The 25,600-nt window shown below is 56.7% G+C and overlaps 1 protein-coding gene across 4 annotated transcripts in view; it reads right to left on the minus strand.

Moving 5' to 3' along the window:
- FOXP4 (forkhead box P4) overlaps positions 1-25,600 on the minus strand; it is a 66,974-nt gene that overhangs the window by 39,824 nt on the left and 1,550 nt on the right. For all 4 annotated transcript variants that reach the window (XM_075521924.1, XM_075521920.1, XM_075521922.1 and 1 more), the window contains exon 2: positions 3,674-3,890. In XM_075521924.1, the coding sequence (XP_075378039.1) occupies positions 3,674-3,874 (201 nt within the window). In that variant the 5' untranslated portion in view covers positions 3,875-3,890. The remainder of the gene's footprint in view (positions 1-3,673; positions 3,891-25,600) is intronic.

Here is a 25,600-nt window from a genome sequence, read left to right on the forward strand (position 1 = left end):
CGAGGGGTTAAACCCATTTCCACTAATGAAGAACACAAGGAACAAGCTCCTGACAATCCCACCCCATGAAAAAAAAAAAAAAAGAAAAAAAGAAAAAAAAAAAAGTAAAGGAAAAAAACCCCTCCTGCATTTGTACTCAGTAAAATATGAAATATAAATCAAGGAACGTAATAGAGAGATGAGTTTCAGTTAAGTGCTCCGGTCTCATTTTTATCTTAAATACCCTAATAATAGCGGATTACACAATATATTTGAGATGTGATCACATGTTTTATGGAACGGTGTCTTTCCTATGGCAGAGCAGTGCCTCTCCTCCCCCCATCCACACCCTTCTTCAACTACCAAAAAAGTCCAATTTGCTTCTTTTTTTCAAAAAAAAAAATCTTATTTTTGTTTAATAACTTAACATTTCTTTGACATGTGTCTGCAATAAACTGCAATATTTTTTTTTTTTCCATAATAAAAAAAATGCCAAACAACGCTAAAGCGGCTGGATTTTCCAGATGGCTCCTTTTCCATGGGATTGCAAGTTGGAAAGAGCTACCGTGCGGCCGCCGGGCTCGGGGACTTTCCCCGTGATTCCCCCAGCACATCCCTGCTCCGAGCACCTCTGCGCTCCCGCCCCGCCACCCCCTGCACCCCAAAACCACGACGACCCCCGAGACCCAGCCTCTCTGCACCCCGCGACTTTGAACCACGGCTCTGGGATAAGATTTGGAGACCGGGGATTTTTTGTAGGAATTCAAGGAAACCCTGGCGAGACCCGCACCACCGGAGAGCAGCCTCCGTTCGGCACAGCAGCCCCACGCGACGCCCACCCGTGGGTCTCCCCTGCCCCCCCCACCGCTCCCGTGGGGTGCAGCCCTGCACCCCGATACCCGAGCCGGAGCATCCCCCATCCTTCTCTCACGGCAGGGATGCGACACCCCCATCGCCCCGCTGCCCCCGTTTCCTACCCAGCCTTCCTCCGCTGAGGATTACCGGGGGCGGGGGGGGGGGGGGCCGGTGCAGCGGGGGGACGAGAGGCCGGCCCCCACGTTAAAAACTCATTAATGCGCAAAGGCGGCGGGGCCCTTTGGAGCCCGGTTAGAGGATGTCGGCGCGCTGGAGGTCTCGCCACGTTCCCACAGCAACGGCGGTGGGAGACCCTGGCCGGCGGGCAGCCCTCCCATGCCCCCGGCCGACCTCTCCCCTCCGCCAACCCCGGCACAATGCAGGCGCGCGCTATTCAAGCTTTTCAGCCGAATCCCGCCATTGAAATCCAGGGATTTAACCTGAACGCCATCCCCCTGGGCTGGGGGGAAGAGGGAGGGAGCGAGGGGAGGGGGATGCCCTTTCCCCACCTCATCCCACCGGGCTCCCGCTCTCCCTCCAGACTCTCCGGACCACGGGATGCTCTGAAGTCGCGTGGATCGGGGTGGACGGCCGGCGCAGGCACAGCTGAGGACGGCGACAGAAAGCTGCGCTCCGCGGTGGAGCAGAGCCAGCGCCGCGGCTGGCAGCCCCTGTCTTGGCAAAGCCGGGCTGGTGCAGGACGCTGCCACCTGCGTCCTCTTGCTCCGGGGACTCCCCGGAGGCCACGAAACAGCCTTGGGGGTTCCCCAAGCACCCTACGATACGCACACCTCCCGCAAGCTCCCACCCGGGGCACCCCCCTCCGGGCAGCATCCTCAGAGAGGAGTTTTAACCTGAGAAGTCCTCGCAGCCCACACAAGCCCCAGGGCTGTCTGGGTTCACCCTTTCAAAAGCGTGAAAGCAGAGACACTGTGGGCACCGAAGAAGGTCAAAAGCAGCTCATTTCACCAAAAGGTGCAAAACCAGCCAAAACCGAGGGCAGAGGATGTGCCGCCGGGCAGCTGCGTCGCCCAAGCAAACCCCTCCGGACATGGAACGTCAAGGCGCTGGTGGCCCTGCAAGCCTAGGTGGGGTGGTTGAGAGGTGGGTTCCCACCCCTCCAGGCTTCCTAACGTTTCGTGGGCATTTCATATAGTTAAATAAGAATAAGGATTGAGTGCCGACATTTAAGGAGCTGCGGCGGAGCCGGGACGGAGGAGCTGTCAGATGGGAACAGCCCAGTGGTCTGGGAGCCTGCCTGCGACAAGGGGCAAATGCTGGATGCTCCCGAGGATGGTGTAAAGCCTTCATGAAGCACCTAATTGTGCAAAACTCTATATATGGGGACATTTATTCCTGACCCCAGCTGGTGCTCAGCCTGTTCCCTGAAGCATGAAGATTGATAGTCCCCGGGATGGTTTTTTTTTTTTTTTCCTCCCCCCAAGGTGCTGTCATTGCAGATGTCATTTGTTTTTGGAAGTTTACCAAACCCTCTGCCTTAACAATTCCACGTGCCGGCGAGTTTCCCAGGGTAATTACACCCAGAATCCGAACGAAGAAATGCAAAAGGCTGAAATTAAACGTCGGCCGTGCCTCGGGCAGGGCAGGATTTACCGGGTGAGCTCAGGGAGCAGCATCCCCGGGGATGAGCCAACAGCAGCAGCGCTCCCCATTGCAAAAGCCCCTTTATTCCTTATTTTCTGGAGGAGATAGCCCCGTTTCACAACCACTCTGCCCACCCTCCAATCTGCACCCATTTCGGCCGTGCAGTAACAAGCATCTCCCATTCACCCCTGGCTCCGGCTGCCGCTCAGTGAAATTCGGGGCCGTTCCCCGGCGCGGGGAGGGCAGCGAGCGGCGGCTCCTTCGGCAGGGGTGACTCGCAGCAGCATTACACGCATGATTACCCTTCAGATCAGGGGAACAGGGGCTTAACTGCGTGAGAAACGGCTGTTATTCAGGTAATGGATTTACAGCACTCACTACTAAAGTATCAGACACAGCAATTTTTTACAGCTTTCACGCTGGAATTTATGGCTCAGGGAGGCGATCTCCATACGAGGCAGGGATCATTGCCTTATTTAGTATCCGAGGAGGAAAATTTATGTTTTCTCCAAAGTTTGTTTTGAAAGGTAACCTGCAGGCACGCACACACGTCCCCCCTCCCCACAGCCGCCCGGGCATGCACGGTGCGAGGGGAGACGCGTGCCATGCAGCTCCCGTGCACGGGCTCCCCGAGGTGCACACACACGTGCGCTCAAGGACAGAGCTGTGGCACGCGCGTCGCAGTCACGCGTGTTTTCGGCCACGCGTGTGAGGTTAATTCTTCAGCTGAAGGCACCAGGAGCCCCAGAGAATGGGGGAACCACCTCTGGTCACCCACCTGGATAACCAAATACGGACTCAGAGAAAACCTGCTCCTTGTTTTACAGCCAACAGGTCTTTACTCTGCTCTCACAGCCCTCCTCCTTTTCCTGCACCACCTTCCCCGCACCGACGGGGGACAGAGCAGGCAGACCCCACCAGCGCAGGCAGGACCTCCCCCCAAAACGCAGCCATCCCTGGGGCAGCAGGCACCAGCCCACGAGCTGCACGGACGGATGGGCTCCATCTCCTGAGGGATGCGCACCCCCAAAAGACAGGCACCTGCTTTCTGGGGCAGCACCTGCACCCCAGCTCCAACAGGGATGACCAAGTCCGGTGCAACCCTGGGCCAGCCCCAGGGACAAGGAGAGGGTAAAATCGGATGTTTGCCCCCAAACCCGAATCCTCAAAGGACCCGGTTCCACGTTGCCTTGTGTAAGGCAGATCAGAGAAGGAAGCGGGGTGTCCCTCCTACCTGCTGCTGCTGGAAGTGCAGGAGCTCCACGGGGCTCATCTCGCCGTTGGTCTCCCCGCTCGTGGCTCCTTCGCGCCCTCCGCCCCCTCCGCCGCCGCCTGCGCCGCCCCCGCTGCCATCGGGCTGGTTGCTGAGGCTGCTGACCCCGTTTTGGCTGGAGGGAGTGGACCGTATCGTCTCCGAGGCAGATTCAACCATCATGACTTGCTAGCAGGACCTAAGGAAGAGGAGGAGAGAGCCCACGCTGAGAAGAGAGTCTTGAAATCCCCGGCTGGCATCCCCACCTCCGCCTGCCCCGTGCCCCATCCTCGCCCTGCCCCGTCTCCGATCCCCGTGAGGTCCGGCAGGGAGATGCAGGGATGGGATGTCAAACCTCGGCCAGTTTTAGCTGCGTTCAATTTACTCCAAAAAATAAACGTGCAGCAGCGTGAGCTGCCGTGAACACGCTGCCGGCCCTGTACAGCACTGGGCGAAGCAAGTGCAACCCGTCCCTTAGGAAAACACCATGTTTTCAGCTTTCTCCCAGCATGATGCAAGACATAAAACCCCAGGAATCCGGGCATTTTTCACAGAATCCCAAAATATTTCCCTTTTGAGATGCTGGAGACAGCAAAGCTGAAGTTTCAGCGAGGCTGCACACCAAGCATGTGGAGCCTGCACCACATATTTCACCGTGAAAATCTCAACAAAGTTGACACGTTTCCACAAAGCGCTTCAGCTCCCAGCAAACCAGCACTTCCCAGCAGGAAAATCCACCCGGCAGAAAGTTTGCCGCCAGGTCAAGGAAGCCCAAAGGTACCGCGGAGCTGGGACACGGCAAAACGAAAGCGTGGCGGCACTCCAGAAAACACCAGTCGGAAAATCCTCCCTTTCTCCCAGACGCCTCCGTGCACCCCCTCCTCCTGCCGTACCCCTCGGATGCCCTCGAAGGACCAAGCCAGGCGCTTCGCTCTCCAACGCAGGGTGCAAGGGCTACAACACCCGCCGCGTTTTCAGCCCCGCAGAAGCCCCTGGCAGCTGCGTTTTGCAGCTCTTGCGCTTCGTTTCATGCAATTACAAGCTTCCCTCCGCAAGGCAACAGTGCAACACTTTGCCTCCGTGGATGAGTTTTACCCCTGTAAACTATCCCTGCCCATCGCCCCGTTACACCCGGGGCGCGAGGGCAGAACTGCCCGAAGGTCGCAGCTCCTCCCTGGGCCCCGGCTGCAGAGCTCGCGTCGGCAAGGGTGCCCGAGCACGCTGCAGCAATCCCGGGAGCAGAGTTGTGGGATGCCGGCAGCCTCAGGGCCGCCATCCGGAGCTCCGTTGCGGCCAACTCGAGCTCCCGAACCACGGGGCCGAGCTGGGGGAAACCTCGGGAGAGTCGCAGGCTGGAAAAGCCGCTTGCACCCCAGTGCACGGCCAGCTGCACAAGAGCTGGGTGTTAAGTGCATCCTTTACCCCCCTGGTCTTAAATGTTATTTAAATTAAGGCAGATGGGTTAGGGGAGGGACTCTCGAGGAGTTACAGGGCTTGGTTTCAAAGCGATGCGATGAAGAGTCTTTGCTCAGTCGGGTTTGATGAGCGGGCAGGTTGTTAGCTGTGAACCCGAGGGTCCCCTTTCTGGGGGAAACTCCAGGATCCGGGCTGGCACCGGAGGAAGAACCACCACCGCATCCAGCATCAAACCCTGCCGCTCCCGCCAGCAACCGCCGAGCCCCCCGGGGCCACGTCCAGCCCCGGCACAGGCACAGAGCGGGATGGGGGTGCAGACAGCCCCACCGAAGCCGAGCGTCCCTCCCTCCTTCCCGACACACGCTTTGCTCTGCAGCAAAGCAGAGACGCGGGGTTTGATTCACCCGCACCGGCTCCTTCCCCACCGGTGGGTGCCGGAGCGGGATCAGCGTTCACCCACCGCCACTTGCAGCCGGCCGGTGAGTTTGAAACAGGAGGGGAATAAAGAAAAAGAGGGAAGTGGAGAAGAAATACTGTTTCTCCCTTTTTCTTCTCTCCCCCCCCCCCCCCCCATCTTCCCCCCCCGCCCCAAAAGACAGAAAGACAAACCGCGAACAACATAATTGCTGAAATGTGGCGTGTAATAATAGCTATTCAGAAGCTGATCATTCATATTAAACAGGGTGAAGCAAGCTGCTCATTTGCATGTTTGAGATTATATGCATTTCAAAAGTCATTTCCGCAGGGTATATGACTGACATTAATTCCCATGTGGAGCTGCCGGCTCCCTCCCGCCGTCCTGGCGCTACCAAACCCGCGCAGGGTGACACACCGGTGGCTGCGGGAGAGTTCAAGGTTAACGGGATTACTGGGCTTTGGTTTTGTCGGAAGCGCAGGAGCCGGGGCGAGAGCGCGGCGCAGTCGGAGCAGCTTCCCGAGAAAGGATCGGGAAAGGATGGGATGCTCGCCTATGGATGCTGCATTAGGAGCAAAAAAGCTGGAAGAAAGAAAATATCTTTTGCCCTCAAAAACTACATTTGCTCCTTCCCTGCCCCGCAACGTCAAACAAGAGCATGCAGAAGTATTAAATTATTGCTGTTCCTTTTCTCATTTTCCTTCTGAAATCCGCTGCCTGCTCTGCGTTTCGAGCAGGCGAGCGGCCCCGCGGGGAAAGCCGAGCTCTGCCCGTGTCCGGCAGTCACAAGGCATCACCACGGCCAGAAACTCGGCAGGATTCAAAAAGGGATTTGACTTTTATACGGAGAACAAGAATATCCAGAGTTACAACAGGAAGTATTAAAAAAGGCAAAAAAAAAAAAAAAAAAAAAGTTTTTGGAAAGGATATAAAACTTTCCTGGCTTCGGGGCATAAATTGAAGCTTAACTATTGGGAATTAGGAGGAAATCTCTTCTGGTGGAGGAGCTGTAACCGTGGGCTTGCTCTGCCGGCCCCGGCCCCTGCCAGAGGCAGGATGCTGGAGCAGATGAACCGGCGCTGGGGTCCAGCCGGGTGATTCCCGCAGCCCGGGACACCAGGCCAGTTGGGTTCCCTCTCCAAGTCTAGTAAAACTCGACTTCCCGTTCGCAAACCCTACTGGGATGCTGGTGTGTCTGGGTTCCCAACACTGCAAGGGAAGTAATAAAAGAAAGTAATAATAATAATGAAAATATTTCCATTCATATAAAAGTTTTACAAAACCTTAAAGAAAAAAAAAAAAAAAAAAGCAGCCAGTGTCTGCAATGTTATAAAGTCGATTTAAATTAGGAATGAGTGCCTTTCCAGGCGGGGCTGATCCGGGATGGCTGAAGCTGTGCTGGGAAGAGCGAAACCCGGCTGCACGACCGGCTGCGAGTGCTGACGCACACGTGCATCCCTGCACACAGACAGGAGGACCCTGCAGCATCCCAGCTCCGGCTTTTCATCTATTTTAGTTCAAACACATCCAATATTTCAGGGATTCTCCATACACTGGTATCCAGAGGGTCTAATCAGGATCAGACCTTCCCCCAGGCATAAAGGCAGGGACCCTGTCCAGACAGTCACCGCAGAAGATACAACACCCAGATAAAGTAGAAAAGGATGGTTTTACTTAAAAGGGGAGGGGAGGAGACCCCTCTAATGGCAGCGAGCAACAGAAGCTGCAGATTGCTAATTACCATTTCAGGCTCAAAATCACTTCACTGAATAAGCACTCTGCCTTTTTTTTTTTTTTCCCTTTTACTTAAATGCGCACCTTTGGCAGGACAAAGAAAAGGAAACACAATTCCAAATGCGGTAAAGAATCCCCCTGCCTTTAGCAGTACCATATGGCAATGAGAGTATATTAATTACCGTTGCTTTTTAATTAACAATTGCTTCATCTGAGCAGGAACATTTCCTTGACATCCCCTGACTTGCCACTAACCTGCAAAGTGCACGCGCCATGCCAAGTCATCAATTCATTTTTATTGACAACCCCCCCCCCCAAACAGGCACGATACCAGGGTCTTCCAATTAACACCTCCACACTCTCTAATTAGTACAATTAACAGACTGATGGATGCCCAGAGCTTCCCTGTGAGGGAGGGTGCGGATCAGCCGGCCGGGCTGTCGGCCAGGGCTCTCGCCGTGTGCGTGTGCGCCCGACACGCGTGTGCCACGCTCCCCGGGGTCTCACGGGAGCACCACGTGTGTGCCGTGCCGCGGAGCCCAGCACTGCCACGGAGCCTGGCATCATCGCCACGGAGCCTGGCATCACCACGGAGCCTGGCATCACCACGGAGCCTTCCCAAGCCCCGGCAGAAAGGGGAGGATGAACACAGAGATGAGGGAACCGGCGGACTCGAAGCAAAGATTTGCACCAAAGGATGTGGGGTCTTTAGGAGCAGGAATAGGAGACAACGCATTTACAGAGTGGTTTCTCCCCAAAAGTTCCCGACAAATTTTGGGGCATCCAGATCCACCCGAAGCGATGCCGCTTCACCCGACTCAGCTCCACGGACGTGAAAATTACATCGGACTTCTCAGCCCCGGGGACCTGCAGAAACAGGTACAGCCAAGACCACGAGCTCCGAAGAAGCAATTGCCTGAACACCTATTTTAGCCACCTCTCCTATTTTTAAATATCCTCAATATTGCGGTCCTCAGGGGCTCCATAACTTTGGGCTGCCCTTCACGGGCTGTCGGCAGGACCGGGGCCATGTACGGACCCAGCACCGTGGGTGCCTCCTCCCCGCTGCCAGCGGGTCCCTGTCCTCGAGCCCCTGTCCCCATCCCCGTGCTGACGGCAGCGGGTGCCCCTTGGCCTCGGTTGCCCCAGATGCAAACCCAAAGAGCTCAAAACCACCTCCCAGGAGGGATGAGGATGAACACTGGGAAACAGCGGTGGGAAATCGCTCCCCCCCGCCCCCTGTCTCTGTCAGCCGAGCAAGTCCCCGGTGCCAAACCGCATTTTGCAAGGGACAGCAGAGGTGACACCACGCATTTACGAGCGGCCCGCTACCACGACGCTCCGGAGGCTTTTTCCAGCCTTCCCACTGCATCCCAGCCCCAAAACACTTTTCCAGACCCCTCCTCCCAGCTCCAGCTTTGCCAAGACCCGGAGGGGAGCAGGGGGCTGCCCCGTGGCACGGCGAGGGCTCTCCCTCCGGCAGCAGGAGCCAGGCATGTCGGCAGCCTCTCCTGTGGGTACCGGCAGAAGACGCAGGAGCACGGACCGAGCAAATCCCCCCAAAGCCGTCAGAAGTCCTGCGGGATGCTCCTCTGCATGGCTGGGAAGAGACGGGGGCTCGAGGAGGCTCGATCCCAGGCACCGGATCTGCTCCGAGCTATGGAAAGCTGAGCAACCTGCCCGTCCGGATCCAGCACCGCGAGGCTTTAGGAAGTGGCTCGCTAATCTTAAAAGGCTTTGGCTTGAAGAGAAGCAGCAGCCGGGATTGCTCGGAGAGTGGCTTTTTACCCTTTAATTAACACATAAACACATGGAAATGTGGAAAGGGGATTAAAATAAAAGTCTGGGGGAGCTGAAACGAATCTAGAGCATTACTGTAAATTAGAAGAGATTTAAGAAACCATGGACTGGCTAAGCCCGGGCACCGCTTTAATGGGATCTCACCTCTGGGCACTTTCATCTCCCACTTTCATCTTGCTCCCAGCAACTTCTTTGGGAAGAACCAACCTCTGGGCTCTCGCCCTCACCGGCGGGCAGACCTTTACCCCCTGCGGCGCTCCTCACCTGCCCACCGCGATGCCTTCACCGCCCCAGCCATGCTCGCAGGCACCGGTGACCGTCAGGCAGCGGAGAGCATTTGGCACTATGCAGACGTCAAGCAATAACAACCATAGTGAGGTTTTTCTCCCCAAAAAGGTGGGTCATCTCACTCGAAGAGCCGGGAGCGCACCTGGAAGCGTGAGCACCACCAATGAGGGAAGCTGCTGGGACCGTGCCGTGCCGGTCAGCGGGACGTGGCACTACTCCTTTTTGGGTCCCGGCGAGCCCACCGTCCAAAACTCGTCTCCCTCGGAGCATCCTTTGCTCTCCAGAGCTCGCACCCGTGCAGCGGCGAGGACGCCGTCACCGTAGCCAAGCCCACGGGAGATCCTCCGCCCGGTGCCCACCCCAGCGAGCCATCCCGCACGGGGACACGGGGCATCCCAGAGACGCCGATGGCTGCCTGGCGCGTCTCCCGTTCCCTGCCAAGCTTCAACGAAAATAAAATCCCTTCCGGCGCGGACGCGGGGCTGGCTGGACGCGGGCTGGGCCGGTGCCGGGTGGCTACCGAGGCCGATGCCGGGCACGTGCCGGGTGCTGGGGCTGCTGCTCCATCCAGCTCCATCCTGCGCTTCCCTCGCTGCGCTCTTGAAAAGATTAAAAAAAAAAGAGCCCCACTCCATCTCATTAAGAAAGTAAACACAAGAGCCGTCTAAGTGTCTAATTAAGCTTCTAATTAGTCCCTGCTTGTTACTAATGCAAATTAGATTACGCCGCTTAACTACAGCATGTCCACAACACCCTTGTTAATTGCGGCCTTTTGAAATTAAATTACTCCCTAATTAGCATATCAAAGCCATTGATTCGGAGCCAGGAAAGATGAGGGCAGGAGGAAGCCGAACGCCAAGTTTTGTTAATCAGGGACGTCTAATTAAATAGTGACGTGGTGCACGGGGGCTCCTGCCTCGCTGCTCGGGAGCCGCACGTGTGGGCGCAGGGGTCCCCGAGCCGGGCAGCACCCTCGGTGGGTGCCGGTGGGCTGCACCCAGCGTGGTTCACCGCTGCCGTGCCGGAGCATCCCTGCGGCTCGGGGTGCAGGTCCAGCATCCGCGTCCCGGTGGATGCACGCTGCAGTGAGCGAGGCTGGGGAGCAAAGCCCGAGCTCCGGGAAGCCTCCGTCGAGCTACGCCTGCCGCTGCGGTGCCAGGATCCGGCGCTGGCAGCAAGGAGGGAGGTTAAAGCAGATCCCGATTTCTCATCCTCCAAAAAACTTGCTTTCCTTCTGCCCAATGCGTTTCAAAGGGGAATTCAAAGGAAAAACATCCCGAAGCGCAGACGCAGCCCTGCAGCCCCCCGCGCCCATGGGGGCAGGGTCTCCCCACTCCCCAGCCCCCTGCAGAGCACCCCCAAAATCCTCGGTAACCCACACGGGAGCAGAGGAGGCACCCAAGCGAGGACAGGCAGGGCTGGAAACGGGCACCGGTGTCTCTCACCTGTAGGACCCCAAATCCAGCTCGGCACAAAACCCCCTCGCCGCGATGGGATGGGACAGCGCACGGCACGGGGGGGACACCTGCACCGCTGGCCCCAAATCACCCCTTGCCCAGGGCACGGGACCGGGGCGTTCCGTCCCCCACCAGCCGTGGGGAGCCCACGGAGAAAACACCCCCACCTACATCCCCTATCCCAGCACCCCGCGGGCACCGACGAGCGTCCGGCACAGATTCGTTCTTTGGAGAAACCAAAACCACCTCCCCATGCCCGAGCGGGGACGCCCTCGGCACTCCCTCGAGTTATCACCAAACTCCCCCAAAACCTCCAGCCCCGAGTTCACGACAGGACATAAATAAACAAGGCACCAGGGAAGAGTCCGGATCTAGAAGTTACCAGGTAGATTCAGTCCAAGGAGAGTAAAAATGAAGCGAACGCCTATTTTTTAAGTTATTTCAATAACTTCCTGAATGACCCAGTTCTTCAAATTTTATAACTTTTGCTCTCTCTCTCTCTTTTTTTTTTTGTTTAAAGAGGTGGGAAGGAAAAAAAATAAAGGGATGAAGATTGGAAAAGTTTAATAGAGGGAAAAAAAGTCTATTAAAAAAAAACGCAGGCAGCCCGTCTCGGGGGAAGAGTTGAAATATTAAAGAAAGGAAAATCGCTTCTCCGGCTGCCGAGACAGAGGAGGAGAATAGAGCGGCTTTAAGAGAAGGAGCTGTGCACTTTTAATTGAAAAGAGGGAGATTCAAATGAAATATCCAATATCCCCTGTTAAAGAAAGGAAGAAAGACGGACCCTGGCCGCTTTGCTACACCGAGAAATTGCTAAAGCCCCAACTTTCTTTCTCTCCCCCTGCCTCGGAAGTTATAGGAAAGAGGGATGAGAGAAAGGAGGGGAAAAAAGGGTCTTTCATACAAGAGGAACTCAAGGGAATGGGGGAGGAGGATGGGAAGAGAGACCAAGTTTTATTCATTTATTTTATTTTATGAGATGAGTAAAAATAATATATATCTAAAAAAAAGGCAGAGTTTTATAATGTCACAGTGTTTGGAAGCAGCAGCAGAAGAGAGAAGAGAGGGGGGAAAGCAACTAAGAACAGAAGGGCCAGCTCCAACCACCCGCCGTACAAGCCTCTCTCCCAACGAGATTCAATTAATTGATAACAAGAGGCATCAAATTAATTTTTCAAGGATGTTAGATTTTGATGAAGGAAAAAATCTCTCTGATTTTAATCGGGGCGGCGTTTAAAAGGCATAAATGAATATCCCTTTCTAATCATCTGAGGCGCCGAGGAAGCACCAAGCGGTTAACGTGAAAATTCAAATCGTTTAATTAGGGGGGGCTGAGGGGAGGTGGCCGTGGTGGGGGAAGGGGACCTGGGTTTTTCTTTTTAAAGAGCTTTATGAAGAAATTATTTTAAAAATTATTTCTTTCAAGCATCTTTGCTCTCCCCCCCCCCCCCCCCGCCCCGAAACGCACACGCACTTGTAAAAACATATCTCAGAGGTTTTTCTTTTGAATAGAGACCATTCCCCATCACAATCTAATTAACAAAAATGATAATGAATAGGGTGGGGAAAAAATTCATAAGGTACAAAAAAATACTCCAAACTCCCAGGGAAAAAAAAACCAAACCCAAAACAAAACAGGAGGAAGAACGTGTGATTTCCCAACACACACAACGCTCGCTGTCAAGAGCCGCTCTGCGCTTCCACATGGGATGAGGTTTTTAAAATACGGGGGATTTTCAGCACAAACACGCTCCCCCCTCAAAATCCTATTAAAATAATTAAAAGCACCTCCCCTCGCTGGCGTGGCATGGGATGCATCTGCAGCCAAAGCGGAGCCCGAGCCCAAAGGTAGCGGCTGCAGGGACCAGCACAGCGGCATGGACCGCAGTGCACGCGTGTGCACGCACGCGCGCTTGTGCACACGCACGCGCGTGCCGCTGCCCAGCCCGCAGCCCCGGCGAGGCTCCCGGGCATCGCTCCGCAGCCCAGCGCCAGCGGCCAGGTCCGTCCCCGCCAGCTGCCGGGACACGGCCGGCATTGCACCAGCATTTTGCAAAGGCTCCTCCGTCATCTCCCTGTAAATCCCAGCTCGGGTTTGAGTCTCTGCCCGCGTGCCCAGCGCCCGGCTCACACAATTCGTTTTTACCCCATCAGCAACGCACGCGGCACAGACCCGCACCCACGGTGCACATCTCGCCCAGCGGCAGAGCCCCAAGCCCAGCCGGGGCACGCGCAACGCGCCACGCACGTGCAAAATCACCTCCATCCTTCTTGCACGCAGACGGCCCGAACGTGGTCCCGCGCCCATGGGTGTCCCCATCGAGGCACCCGCCTACCGGAGCCTCGGGCACCCGAGGAAGAGGAGGGCTCTTCCTCTGGGATAGAGCCACGAAGGGCATCATCCCACGCGAGCCGAGGAAGAGGAGGGCCGCAGGGAAGCATCCCGATTTGCCCGGGAGAAAGGTACCCGCTGCCCCGTGGCACCGGCACCCGGCAGCCTTGGGAATGGTAAAGACAGCGCCGGGGCGGAGGAAGGCTCCCAGCAAGGGTGTGTTTATGGGGGAAGCTCTTAAATAAAAATAAAACCAAGCTGCAGGAGCTCCCCCGCCCCGTCCCTTCAGGGGAGGCTGCAAAGGGCGAGGGCAGAGCCGGGGAGGAAGAAAATGACCTGGAGCAGGTGAGGAACAAACCGGACCAGGACGAGGAGCGATGGCGGGGCCATCGGCGTGAGCGATGCCCCCGGCCCCGAGGGACGCAGCACTGGGACACGAGCCCCTCTGCGCTTGCTCCGTGCCAGACCCCGAGCAAAATTTTCCAGCTGAATTTGCATGAAGTCAGACTGGGGGTTGCTAAAAGTCTCTTCCGGCTTTTAAATAATCCAGAGGGGAGGAAAAAAAAGTCAGGGTGCCTATCGAACAGGAGGGAGGAACTCAGATGCTGCAAGTTTTCCCAGACTCCGTCATGTTTGTGCAAAAATTCATCCAGAAAACGCTCTATTTAATGCGCTCCCTGCTGCACACTGATGCTTTCCACTGCAAATCCCATTTCTATGCAGGAAAAAGCCTGGTTTCCATCCAGAAATTATGCTGCTCACGAGGAGGGAGACGAAAAGGCGGTGGGGGGGAGAACTATCCTTGGGCATTTTCAAACTCCTGGGCTGAAGTCCATTTTTTTGCATCCAAATCAGAGGTAAGCATGACCCGAGGCCGGCTCCGTCTTGCAGCCACTGCCAGAGCCAGTCTCGGCACTTTCAAACAACCTTCCTGATTTTATTTCTGCACAGCTCGGCTCCATCTCACACGGACTCAATATCTCCTGGTCTGCCCGGGTGCCCGGCACCCCCGCAGCAGCCTCGGCGCCCGCGTGGAGCGAGCCGCAGCCCCGAAGACAAACACGGCTCCCGACAGCCCCGACACCTCTGCTTAGAGCAGCGACTGGAATAACATGAGCAATTTCTCCAGTGCTTTCTTAAAAGCTGGGAAGCGGCACGCTCAGCAAAGAGGCTGGGCTGTCCCGGGGTCTTGCAGTGGGAATGGTGATGGGCAGCCGCGAGGCCACGCCGCCCGCGCCTGCGGAGGGGATCGGGAAGGTGCATTTAACATTTCGGGTGCTCAGGAAGAGGGCAAGGCTCAACGGAGAGGTACGGAGCATCCCTCCAGCCGGGGGAAGCGTTTCCCCACACGGACCCTGCGCCAAAGCCAAGAGATCGCCGGGGTCCCCCGTGCTCCTTCTCCGGGTGCTCTGGATGAGCCGCGTTCAGCCACCACGTCCTCTTCCCAGGGACAGCATCCCCCCTCCAGCACCCTTCACCGGGGAGTCCGGGAGGGCAATGCTCGTCCCCTCCGTTCCCGGCGGGATGGCAGCACACCTCCGCGGTTTCAGCATCCCTCTGGACCGCTGCCAGGCCGGCAGCGCGGGAAGCTGATCTGGTCCCACAGCATCGCTTTGGTGTCATCCATGGCATTCCCAGGTCATGCCCATCCATCCAGGCTCCCGAGCCCCGCGTATCCCCAGAGCTCAGCCCTTACCAGACCGCACGTTGGGACGCAGCATCTTCCCGAATCTGGGCGGCACATCCCTGCTTTACGGATTGGGACAGAGCTATGGAACGACGGAGTGAATCGAGGTGATCTGCACCTCCCGACTCCCTGCTCATCCCAGTCAGCGAGCGATGCTTCCTCCTGAGAACGGCGAGATCCCCGAACAAGCCCAGCTTCACGGTGCAAAGACACCCAAGAGCAGCTCGCGGGCGGCTGCTGATGCTCCAGGCCAGAGGCAACCATGGTGCAGTGGCCGAGGAAGCCACCAGCACCTTCCTGCTGGCATGGGACAGACAGCACCGTGCAAACCCGGGGGATTACCACCGTTAACGTGGTGTTAGACACATCTTCATTGCAAAGCACACCTGAAAAATTGTGGGGTTTTCCCCCTCCACCCCTCTTAAAAATAATCCTCATTCTTCAAAATATTAGTTTATGATTCACTGATTGCAAGCTGTAACACCCCGTGCCTCGCCCAGACCCACAGCTCTCAGCTGCCAAGTCCCAGGGGCCCTGCAAGCACCCACGGGTGCTGGGGCACAAAGGGGCTCGAGGTACCCAGAGCCCGGCCGGCTCCCGACGTGCCCACCTGCCCGGGAAGGACTCACTGCCGGCTGATGGGAACCACAGCAAGGCACCCCAGCAGCAGCTCGGGCACCGCAAGCTTCTTTCCTTAGCGGGGAACCCAGAAACCCCCAGCCCAAGGCACCGCGTAGCTGCGGGGGTGCACAGGCTCTTGCACGGGGTCGCAGGCGAGGGTGCCCACCTCGGGCTGGGTGCACCCAGGGGAAGCTTCGGCGCAAGCCCCACCGCAGCTGCACCATGGCTCCGGGCTCCCCGCCGGCACCGCTCCTCCGCAATCAGGTCACATCATCTTTCCACATCTCCCGCCGAGACAGGGTCCCAGACAACCCTCTCCCCCTCTCCCCAAAGCGCATCCCCCGGGTGGGAAGCAGACCACTGGCTGTAGGACACGGTGCCATGGGGTCCATTGCCGGCCACCCCAAGCAGGGCACCAACCCAGGGGACATCTCCCTTCGTCCCCAGACCAAAAATCATCACATCATGGTGAGGGAAGGCAATGACACCGGGGTATAGCATCAGGCAAGACACGAAGCAGATACAGTCTGGGTCACCGACTCCCCCAGGGACCCGACCCACCTCCCTGCCTGCTCCACGAGCCCCCGGTACCTGCCCGCACCGGCAGCCCCGGCCCCGCACCCCCAGCCAGCCCCAACGCAGACCACGGCTCCTGCCCCCTGCCAGGAATTTTAAAACACCAATTATTATTTTAAACCTCCGGCTAAAACCAGCGACTCCCTGCTCATTCCCAGCCCCAGGGCGATTCCCGGAGTCTTTGTATCTGCAACAGCGAGGACCAGCGGAGATCCCCGCCGCAGTCGGAAAGGACCAATCCTGCAATGAAAGGAGATGCGTGTCCCCTCGGAGGGCAGAGGACAGGGGTCTGTCCCTCTGTCCCTCTCCCAGATGGACAGGCACGGACGCCGTCTCCTGCCGCAGCAGCCCAAATCTACGGGCTGGAAATTCAGCGGCACCGACGCTCCCCACTGCGGTATCCACTGCTCCGGCACGGTGGGGACACAAGTGACCAGATGGCACTGACCTTCCCCAAAGCCAGCATCAATCCCCAAACGAGCCCCCTCGCCTGTTAAACTTCACCTCGTTGCATTTCTAAATGGACTGGCCTTTTCATCAAAGTATTTTAAAACCACCAGCTCTATAACCCAGGGGGAAATCGCTCCAGCGCTGCTTTTGCCCAGCCGTACGGCCAGCGATACCGGTGTCGGCACCGGTGTGATATCTGCGTGGTGCGGGAACAAGGCGGCGTTTGATGCACGGATGGGGCTGCTCCGACAGCCCCGAAGTTTGACCCAGACTCAGAACCACAGCTCCACTTCCCAGGGAAAAGGGCATTTGTTCAGGGCTCGAGCCCACCAGCATCAAGAGAAAGACTTCAAGCGATTTTGAAACAGGCCCTAAAAGCAGACTCTGCCACGCTAGGTATAAATAAAAACCTGGTTTAAAAGGAAAAGCGTGAATAACCTGAACAGAGCTGTGCCGACCCCAACCTGCCCACCGCATCCAGACAGTCCTGAGCATCCCTCAGGGCAGGCAGAGCCCGGCCCAGGGGATCCGTCCTGTTAAAAGGAGCCGGGCTGGACCCTGAAGCACCGAACGCTGCTGCCAGGGCGAGCAGAGGATCGGGGAACGCTCAGACCCAAATTTCAGCATAAATCTTCCGCCTGTCGCTACAGCAAAAGAGGGATGAAACGAATCTCGTGTCGTGCCACGGGAGCGGAGCTCGGCCAGAAATCCCTTACCGGCCAGCACGCTCGCACCCCCACCCCTCACCGGGGCGGATTTTAGGACATTTGCCTTTACCTGTTTCTCTCAGGAACGCATTGACTGGACGTCTCCCCTCCCCAACACATACGACAAATCCCAAACTTGGGGAGATTTTCCCCAGGACTGCAGAGATGCCTCTGCAGGCTGGACAAGCCCCCGAGGGGCACTTGGGGGCTGGCACTCGCTCGCCCACCCTGTACGCAGCAGCGATGCCCCACACTCTGCAGCCCCCGTGTCCCTGCCCCAGTGAGAAACCCTGCACAAAGGGGCCAGAAAGCGAGGAAAACCACATCCAGGTCCCCCTGCACCTGGTGCACATCAGGAACCTTTTCTCTCCCCCCTCCCACACCCCCCAAGCCTCCCGAGCAATCCCCCGGGAACTCCATCAGCCGGGTGTGATGTGCAAAAACCCGGCCCGAACCCCCCGTTGAGGTAACGCAGGATCTGCCGGAGTTTTGCAGGCACTCGAGAAGGGAGCGCCTGATCTTGACCCCTTCCCAAGAGGTGACCAAGCCCGGCTCCGAGGACAGAGGGGACCCCGCGCCCAAAGCACCAGCACCCCTGCCACGCAGGCGGCTTCGCACTTTGCTCAGCGTGCTTTCGGTGGTTTCACCCCCATCCATTGGGGTCTGCTGCAGAAACCAGAATAGCTCTGACCCCAACCACGTTTGCACGGGTGCAGGATCGGGCCCCATGCATCCCAGCCTGCTGTTCCTCTCCTTCGCCTTGCTTCTTGCCTCGCACCTGCACACAGGAGCGACGGCTGCGCTGCCAAACCCAGACCCCCTGCAAGCAGCACCCTACAAACCCACCACCCCCGGTGCCGGGGGGTGGGAGGGACGGGAACAGGAGCCACTGGGGATGGCAGGAGCAAGGCACGAGTGCTCCGGACCACGGGTGCCGAGAGGCTGAGACAAATTGGAAGCGATGGGACGTGCAGCAGCACCCTCCTCCTCCTCCTCCTCCTCCCTCCAGCCCCAGATTTACCCGCGCAGCAGGGGACAAACACCCCTTTTGTTTTCCAAATGAGAAATCATGTCGATTTTGAGGTTTTAATTTATTAATGGTGGAACATCTGTGCCAGGCAGAGCGGTCGCAGCCTGGCTCCCCAAACCCCACTCCCGGCAGAGCCGAAGCTGGGCACGGGGTACGGCAACATGAGGGGGAGATGGGGAGGGGGAGACCAAAACAAACCACATCCCGCCAGGACCCCGCTGCAGAAATGCAGAATAAAAGTGGCACTGCTCTGGTTGGGAAGCAAATTCCATGCGGGGAAAGCAGGTTGGGGAGTAAAAGGAGAAAGCGTAAATAGTTTGGAAACAACCCCAGAGAAGGGCGAAGCTGGAGACGGCACTTTATAAAAGCACGGCTTCGCCCCCACCCGAATCCATGTCAGCAAAATAAGGGGGGTTTGCAGCTATGCCTGGCACAGCACATTTTCAAAATCCACATTTCCTGCCACAAAAGTTATGGGACGCTCTCCCCCCCACCTCCCCTTTATTTTCTCTCCTTCTTCTGTTTCTTAATAGGCCCAACGATGCCGTATTTGTATTCCAGATCACAGCTACCCTGCGCTCCGTGGAATTTCCCTCCCACCGTCAGGTCTGGCCGCGTCCAGGAGGGATCGGCTGGGGGACTTTGGACTCTGGAGGAAGGACCCAGCCCGCTGGGTGACGGCCACCCGCCGGGAAACCCCCTCGGTGGCACAAAGCATCTCACCACCTCCTCCTGCTTCTCTCCCAGCTGGGAGCCGGGCCAGGGATATGGGGCCACAGGATGCTCAGCAGCACTGGCCCCTTGCTGGGTGCATGGAGCTCCTTTGGGAGAAGTGGGGAGATGTCAAAAAAAAAAAAAAAAAAATTGTGAGTTGTTAAAGGGAATTTTGGTTTTGTTCAAGGCACTGAGATCCCGGGCTGCTTCCACACCACGCTGAAGAGCGGCGAGTTTTGGGGTGCGCTCCTCCAACCGGAGCAGCCCAAAAGGCAGCGCAGCCCTTGCAAAAGGGCTCCCGGTGCCACACAGCTCCGTGGCAAGGTGGCTGCCAGGACACAGCCTGGCAAGCGGCACCCAGGGGGGACATAACACCGTACGGGAAGCCCCAGGTCACGGGAGAGGGTTTTTCCCTCCCCAATACAAGGTTTCTGCCCACCACTCCTGCCCAAACCCTCGTCCAGTTCAGCCAAAACCACTGATCCTCAACGAGAAACTTCATCTCTGCCAGGTATTTCTTGCCATAAATCATCCCCCCTCCAACACCCTCGTGACCACCCCAAGCCCTAAACAGACCCAGGGCCTTTTGCCAGTGCTGCAGCGGGGCACCTTCCCCCCTGCCCTGGGAGACAGCGAGACGTCCCTTGCCACCCCCTGCCATCCCGGCCAGGCGTTTCCATCCCCGGGAGCTGGGGGTGAAGCCATCGGACAAGCCGGGAGCCGAGCGTCCCCGAAGCCTCATGTCCCAGTGGGGTTTGGGGACAGTCCTGCAGCCAGGAGCATCCTCCCAGCAGCACCCAGGACCGCACGGCCAAAGCGGGATCGCCCGTGCCGGAAACCCCATCCCGCAGTGGCCAACCCAACCGACGTGCCGTGATCCCGGCACGTGATGCGCGGCACCCAACCGAGCCGCGAGCCCAGCGCAAGCTCCAGCACACGAGCGAGCCACCCCCTGGGCCAAGAAGCACTGGCAGAAAGTCACCAGGCAAACACGTTCCCACTAATGGGCCGCAGCAGGCAACTTGCAGGCAGAGAACCAAAGCCCAGCGGCCACCAGGAGGAGGGAACATCCCTGGGTAGATGGGATCCCAGCACATCCTTCGCTCACAAGCACAAGTTCTGGCCTTATATTTTGCATTAAGCAACCTACTTCGAGCCTTCCTCCTCTGTCCCTCTGTCCCAAGGCTGAAGACATCTTTCACCAAGCCCATGACAGCTTCTCCTAGGTGGTCCCCGTCCAGATCTCGCTACAGGAGAACAAATAAAGGACAGTCCCTGGCTCACAGATTCACAATAAGCAGACAAGAAGAAAACACTCACCTAAAATCTATGGTTTGTGGAATAAACCAAGACTCGGAAGAAGCAAGCGAACGGCCGGAGGGTTCGGGGTCAGGGCTTCGACAGCTCCTGGCCCCCGAGGCGGCTCTGCAGCGTGATGCTCGGCTCGCCCTGCCCAACCGCGCGGGAAGCACCCGCTGCCCCGGACGGCACCGTTGGTGTTTTATGCCTTTATTAGCCTCGGCGCAGTTAAATCCCACCAGATAAACCCAGCTCCGCCAGCGACCTGGCAAAGGTGTGTTGAAATAAGTTGCTTCAACACCGCCCGCTCCGGGCGAGGGGCTCATCCCGGCCGATCCCTGCCGTGGCCCCGTGGTTGTTCAAACGGGAGCATCGGTGCCTGAGCAAAGACACCCCCGGAGAAGGCATCTCCCCGAGCCTCGGGAGCTGCCAAACAGCCCGCACAACACGCACGGAGCACGTACCCATCACATGGGGGGGTCTTCCTCCTCGGGGGGCTGTAGCTCCCCTGCTCCCTGCCAGCCCCGGGACCATCCCGGTGCTCCCCGGCCCCGTTTGCGGTTTCCCGGCCGGTGCCAGCTCCTCACCGAAGCCGGTCACGTGGAGGCGGTTTGCCAATGAGGCAGAATAAACAGCTTCCAAATCACCTCCAAACCGGGGACCCCCACAGGATTTTTTTCCCCCCTCTAGTACCTTAAAAAGATTTTTTTTTTTTGCACCTTTCCATAGTTTTGAAAGTAATCTTCCAAAAAAAAGTTTTATTATCGCACCTTTCGCTTCCGATAAACACGCCCAGGAGCCCCGGCAGAGCCAAGCTGTCGGGACCAGGAAAGATTCCCCTCCCACAGCCACCCTCCGCTCCCTGTTTTGCTAAAAAATAAGCATGTTTTTGCTGCTAATCTGGACCCGACGACGGCGGCGCAGGAGGAGGGTTTCCACCGGAACACACCGCAAAAGACTTTTTGCCAACTTGCCAGGGCACGAGAGCCGGGCGGCAAGTGTTGCCTGGGGCCGGCGAACACCACCGCCAGCTCGCTTTACCCGAGTGGTTCTCGGCAGAGCGGATTGCAAACACAGGCTTTTTTTTTTTCCCCCCTTAAAAAAAATAAAAAGAAAAAAAAAAAAAAAAGAAGAGAGGATCCCGACTCCCTGTGCCAAGTGCTTCGCACACGCAGAACTCGTTTGCCTGGATATCCAGGTACCGTTGTTACAGCCAGCCCCATGCCCACGTCTGCATAGTAATCCCTTAATGACTTCCCTCCAGCTCCGTCCCCAGATCTAATCTCTCCTCCAGCAGGATCTTTATAAAATAAAACGTGGCAGATGGACGGGTTGCATTTTCCTCTGCAGCATTGCATTGCCGACCTCCGAAGGGAGCAGCTCTCCTCCTCCGCCGCTTCTGCCTCTTAATTCTTCCCTTTCCCTGATGCCGTTCCACTTGCAAACACGTTCTTGTCACGGGCAGTCTGATTACCAGCAACATGTTTTAGCACAGAGACTTGCCTATACGATTGCCAAAAAGGGTTTAAATTAGGAAAAGTTTTTTAAAAAAAAAAACAACCTCAAGCAGCGTCTTCGCTGTATTTTATACAACGAACACTTGCAGCGGGAGGAAAAAAAAAAAAAATTAGGAAGTTTTTCAAGCTGTGCCCCATCCTGATCTGCAAGTTATATTTGACTTTAAAAGGTGCAGCACAGCGAGCAGGGGGAGGGGGAAGGCTTTGCACGATGATAAAATGGGTGCGAGTCCTGCCCCGCACTGCTCTCCCCTCACTGGCAGGGGAGCGAGCTTTACTGGCCAAAGCCCCCGCGGCTGCTCGGAGGGGCAAGCAGGGCCAGCCCGACCGGGTCGCAAGCCGGATGGCAACTCACTGCAAAACTAATGTCACGGCCCCTGGTTTTATTTTCAAGCAAGTAGCTACCCCTGCGTTTCTCTCAGGTGCATCGGGGTCTCCAGAAGTGGCGTGCGGAGGATTTTTACATCTTCCGAGGCGAATGACGGGTTTCCAAGTGCATTTGCAGCTTTATTTCCCCCCTCCTTCTCCTGCTAACACAGAGCCCGTCCTTCCGCGGGGAAGATGCCCACAGCGCATCCCTCCCGGGGCAGGACCGAGCCCCCCGAGCCGGGTTTGCGAGGTGCCCCCCTGCCCCATGTAACGGAGGAGCTGGAAATCAAAGAGGACGGGACAGGAAATTTCAAGTTTCCACTTCCAGAAGTGGCAGGTGACGCCGAGGCGGCAGCGGGGTCATTTCGGGAGCCCCGGTGCAGAGCGGAGGATAAACCCAGGATCGCTCCCGAGCAGGAGGTAGGACCCCCCGCGCACCCAGGGAGATGCCGGGGTGCAAGCGGCAGGGAGGGAGCATCCCCAGAGACCTCCACAAGCCACCTGGCAGCCACAACCGGGGGGCTTCAAAACCTCCCGTGCTTCAAAACCACCGTGGGGAAGGGGGACGAAGGGGGACGAAGGGGGAAACCCACCCCAGCTCTCCCTTCCACGAATAAGAGAATTTCCCCAAATACTTCAGGCTACCAAACCCCACTCTGCAGTGGGAAACGCGACGCAAAGAGCCATAAATGCGTATGACTTTTAAACAAGCAAAAGAAAAGACAGGGACCTCTGGGTTCTCCTGCCTTTCTCCGGTGGGAAGAATGAGCCCCGTCCCCGGCTGGGGGCACGGCTCGCCCCCCACCTTGCTGCTACAAAGGCAAACCCAGCACCGCACCTCTCCTCCGGCCTCGCTCCCCCCTTCCACCCTCCCCGTCGGCCCAACAAGAAAAGAGGAAAGGGGAGGGAAAAAAAAAAAAAATATAAAAGGAGAGAAAAACCTGAAAGCCAGTGCCTTGCCACCCCCCTTTCCCCCAGCCCCACAGCGAGACACAAACATCAGCAGACTCAAAGCATCCCCCTCTCCAGCGGCAGAAAAGAAAAGCTCCCGGGCTCTCCGGGCAGCAACTTCACAACTGAGTGCACTCGCATTCCTGCCGGGTTATTAGGAGAGAAAGGGCGAGGGCCCGGAGTAGATATTTTAGTGTCACTTGATTTTATACATTGCACAGACTTTTTTTTTTTTTAAACTCGCCCTGCTCTTCCCTTTCCAATAAGGACGTAAACCCCACGGTCGCCTGTCTTTCCTGGAGGGCAGGGAGGTGACCGGGGCTGGACACGGTGTTTACAGATATTTTTTTATATTCTTTTTTTTTTCAGGTCTGAGTATCAGCCCCCTCCCCGCCTCCCCCCTCCCCCCAGCAGCAACTTTAATCCGTTTTATTTCATTTCGCTCTGTTTGCTCAGCCTTCTGCCCCCCCCGGCACGCAAAGTCCCAGCCCTCCCCTCGCCCGGGCGTTCTCCATGGCATCCTCCTTCCCTCGCCCCTTCCCCACACGGGCGAGCGGGGGGCACCCACCGCTCCCCCCGGCCCCGCTGGGTGACGCAGCCCCGGGGTGCGCAGGTTAAAGGGGGGCGGGGGGGGGGATTTTCCACACCGATCCTGTTCTCCCACACTTCTCCCCCCTCACCGAGCCCAACTTTGCGCTGCGGGCCGGTTTCTCGGAGCGGTTTGGCTTTTATCACGGGAGCGATGCTCGACCCGGGCTCGGAGCAGAGGCATCCCCGTCCCCACGCCAAACACCCCAGCTAAAGGAGCTTGGAGGGGGGGGGAACCCCACAACAAAACCCACGCAACAACTCATAAATTAAAATAAAACAAAAAACCACCCAACCCAAACCAGGGAGCATCTCAAAACAGGGGCTCCTGACCATTATTTGGAGCAGAGGGAGCGGGAGGGCTCGGGAAGGCTCTTCCCCGCCTCGCCCCCAGCCCCGGCACCACAAAGGGCAGAAGAAAGGCAGGAGCCACCCAGGGCTTCCCAGCCCTGACAAAAGCTCCCCGGCTCCGCACAGGAAATTTTGTCCCTTCTCCCCCACGCATCTCCCTTCCCAGTTTGATTTAAGCGACCTGGGGGCGGGGGAGAAGCAGAAAAAGAGGGGGACTAGGGTGAATTTTCCAAATCTGATTATTTTCTCCATCCACCCACCCCTGGGGGCTGGTTGGATTTTTTTGATGGACTTTAAGGTGGGGTGGGAATTAAAAAAAAAATAAATTAAGAGTTAGATTTCACAAGAGCCCGAGACTTTGCTATATTTAATTGAGAATACGGGGAGGCATGAAAGGGAACACGTCCATGCAAACACACAAGGACCAGGGTCACACCGCCTGTGCAAGACACATGTTGGGTTGATTTAACATCAAATGCCTGTTCTCCAGCATAACACATTTCTCGTGTAAATTTTTAACACACAAGAAGAAATTTGTAAAAGTAAATCCTACTTCTGGTTTGGGTTAAAAACAACCCAACCTTTTAATACAGAAACTAATAACATTTTTATTGTATGCCCCACAGCTTTACAATGCTTGCAGAAAAGTGAGGTCTTAATCCGATGCTAAGTTGGTTCTGAGTGTGGTGAAAGGCAAATCTCGGGGTATCGCGGTCTCCCCGCCAGACCGATGGGGATGGAAGAGCTGCCTGAAGCCGACAAGCAATCCCGGGGAGGAATTCGGACACAAATTCCTCTAGGACTATATTAAGAATAGCAAAAAAAAAAATAATCCCAGAGCAAGTTTTCAAAGCGGGCGCTTCCCAACCACTACTCCGAGCAAAGTGGAGTTTGCAGATGCCTGTGAATTATCCCTGTTTTCCCCTACGCACATTTTTATTTGTATTTAAAAGTGCACAGGAGGGGAGAAAGGGAGAGAGACAGCCCTTCGCCGATTTTTTTTTAAAGGGGAAAGAAAAAAAAAAATCACTCCCAAATGGAAAAAGAAAAACCAATTACACTCCACTTGTTCTCTCCTATACACACCTTCGAAACGCGCCTGCCAACTCAAAACAGATTTCCTACCACCAAAAGAAATATTCAGAGCAGTCTGCTGCTAACGCAGCACTTTCTGAAGTGCCTTTCTTTTTTAGAGGGAGAGAGGGGGAGAGGGGAGAAGACACAGAGGCGCGTTTGTTTATCACACAGACGAGGGAGATGGATCAGGGAAGAATAGAAATATCTCAACTTTGCCAGCGCCGGGGCTGGGAGAGCATCTCGCAATGAAGGCGGACACCGGGGTGGGAACGGGATGAAAGAGGCTGATCCGGGGCTCCCAGCGACCCGCCGCCAGCTTCGTGAAACGATATTTGCCCGGGAATTTCCGAACTCCCAGAAGACGACAGCTCCATAATAAAAACTCTTTCCAAACACATTATTATTGCTGATATTATTAGTAGCCGCTGCCGGCAGGGTCCCAGCCAGCCCGCCGAGACCTCCCGCAGGCAGCGGGCATCGTGTCGAGGTTATAAAGACCCCTCCAAACCCCTGGAAAAACACCCCTAACC

This window comes from Mycteria americana, chromosome 20 (assembly GCF_035582795.1).
Source record: "Mycteria americana isolate JAX WOST 10 ecotype Jacksonville Zoo and Gardens chromosome 20, USCA_MyAme_1.0, whole genome shotgun sequence".
In the NCBI taxonomy this organism is placed as follows: domain Eukaryota; kingdom Metazoa; phylum Chordata; class Aves; order Ciconiiformes; family Ciconiidae; genus Mycteria; species Mycteria americana.